The following is a 1,841-nucleotide window of genomic DNA, read 5'->3' on the forward strand; positions in this document are numbered from 1 at the left end:
TGTGTGAGAGTGTGTGTGAGAGTGTGTGAGTGTGAGTGTGAGTGTGAGTGTGTGTGTGTGTGTGTGAGAGTGTGTGTGAGAGTGTGTGTGAGAGTGTGTGTGAGAGTGTGTGTGAGAGTGTGTGTGAGAGTGTGTGTGTTACCTTTTCTGCCCACGGTGAAGTTATCCACTACACATTCTCCGTTTTCATCCACCATCTCAGCCAGATCCTCCAGGGAGGGGATGGTGTAATACCCAACCCGGTTCAGGACGATGCCTGGAAACCAGAAACAAGATAACTAATCTCTGAGCAACTAACTAACCCTAACTACTGATCTAACTATCAACGCTGATAGCAACAAGCACATCTCAACACACTTTGTGTTACATTTGTTCTACATTTATTATTATTATTTACAGATTGGACAGATAGTCTAGCTAGCTGTCTGGATTTACCCTGCAGAGACCCGAGGACCAGGTAACCATAGTCCTCAGATTGGACAGATAGTCTAGCTAGCTGTCTGGATTTACCCTGCAGAGACCTGAGGACCAGGTAACCATAGTCCTCAGACTGGACAGATAGTCTAGCTAGCTGTCTGGTTTCTGAGGACTATGGTTACCTGGTCCTCAGGACTCTGCAGGGTAAATACAGAGTTTAATATCACCCCACTAGACAAGAGTGACCCCGGGCCAGATGTCTGTCGGCACCGGAGCAGAACCGGAAGTGGACCGTGGTGGACGTAGATCACATGAGTTACACGTTGTGTGAAGGGGTTTGAGTCTGACCTGCTGGGTGAGGAGACTGTTGGGACTCCTGCTGCTCCTCCTCCCTGTCCTCCTGTAAAGACTCGTCTCCCAGAGACGCAGACACGTCCTCGCTGCTCAGCTGAGGAAACACACATCAACAGAAACATTAAAGTTAGAAACTCACAGAATGGACACCACTCTACAACGTCTCCGTTGGCAACGCTGATTATTCTTTTGTTAATGTGTGTTTAAGTTTCATATCTTAAGTTTGAATTTTTCTACATTTTATTTACGAGAACTTTAATATATTTGGATGTTCTGTTGTGACAATAAAACAAATTATTATATTATTTTAGTGAGAACTCACAAATAACTGATGTTATTTATTATTAATCCATTTGTGAATAACGCATTAGTGGATTTAAAAATAAAATAAAAATATCGGCACACGTATCGTCGGCCAATTGGATTTTTGAATAACCAGATATTTGTATCAGCCTTAAACACCCTTCCTTGGTCCGGTTCCTCTGCAGTGTTGATTTAAGCCCCCGCTGCTCACCTCCAGTCCGTTCCTGATTGGTTTGTGCAGGTTGAGATCACTGATCGTGTCCTGCAGACTAGTCTGGATGCGGCCCTGCGGGATCGGCTTGGCGATGGGGTTGACGTAGAACTGTGTGACCTCGGGGTCGTCGTCTGTCCGGCTGCTGGGACCGGGCATCTCCTCCTCCTCCAAATGACTGCAAACAGAAAGAAGAAAACATCTAGAGGCTTCAAATGATCATCTAGAGGCTTCAAATGATCCTCTACAGGCTTCAAATGATCCTCTACAGGCTTCAAATGATCCTCTACAGGCTTCAAATCATCCTCTACAGGCTTCAAATCATCCTCTACAGGCTTCAAATCATCATCTATGGCTTCAAATGATCATCTACAGGCTTCAAATCATCCTCTACAGGCTTCAAATGATCATCTACAGGCTTCAAATGATCGTCTACAGGCTTCAAATGATCGTCTACAGGCTTCAATACAGGCTTCAATACAGGCTTCAAATCATCCTCTACAGGCTTCAAATCATCCTCTACAGGCTTCAAATCATCCTCTACAGGCTTCAAATC

At 44.9% G+C, this 1,841-nt stretch overlaps 1 protein-coding gene across 1 annotated transcript in view; it reads right to left on the bottom strand.

The window, feature by feature from the left end:
• The window catches only part of nup98 (nucleoporin 98 and 96 precursor), a 31,729-nt gene that overhangs the window by 16,524 nt on the left and 13,364 nt on the right, over positions 1 to 1,841 (bottom strand). The window contains exons 15-17 of the mRNA XM_034890878.1: positions 1,286 to 1,463; positions 766 to 865; positions 143 to 256 (exon numbers count right to left, since the gene is read on the bottom strand). Coding sequence (XP_034746769.1) covers positions 143 to 256; positions 766 to 865; positions 1,286 to 1,463 — 392 coding nt within the window. The remainder of the gene's footprint in view (positions 1 to 142; positions 257 to 765; positions 866 to 1,285; positions 1,464 to 1,841) is intronic.

This window comes from Etheostoma cragini, chromosome 13, assembly GCF_013103735.1.
Source record: "Etheostoma cragini isolate CJK2018 chromosome 13, CSU_Ecrag_1.0, whole genome shotgun sequence".
In the NCBI taxonomy this organism is placed as follows: domain Eukaryota; kingdom Metazoa; phylum Chordata; class Actinopteri; order Perciformes; family Percidae; genus Etheostoma; species Etheostoma cragini.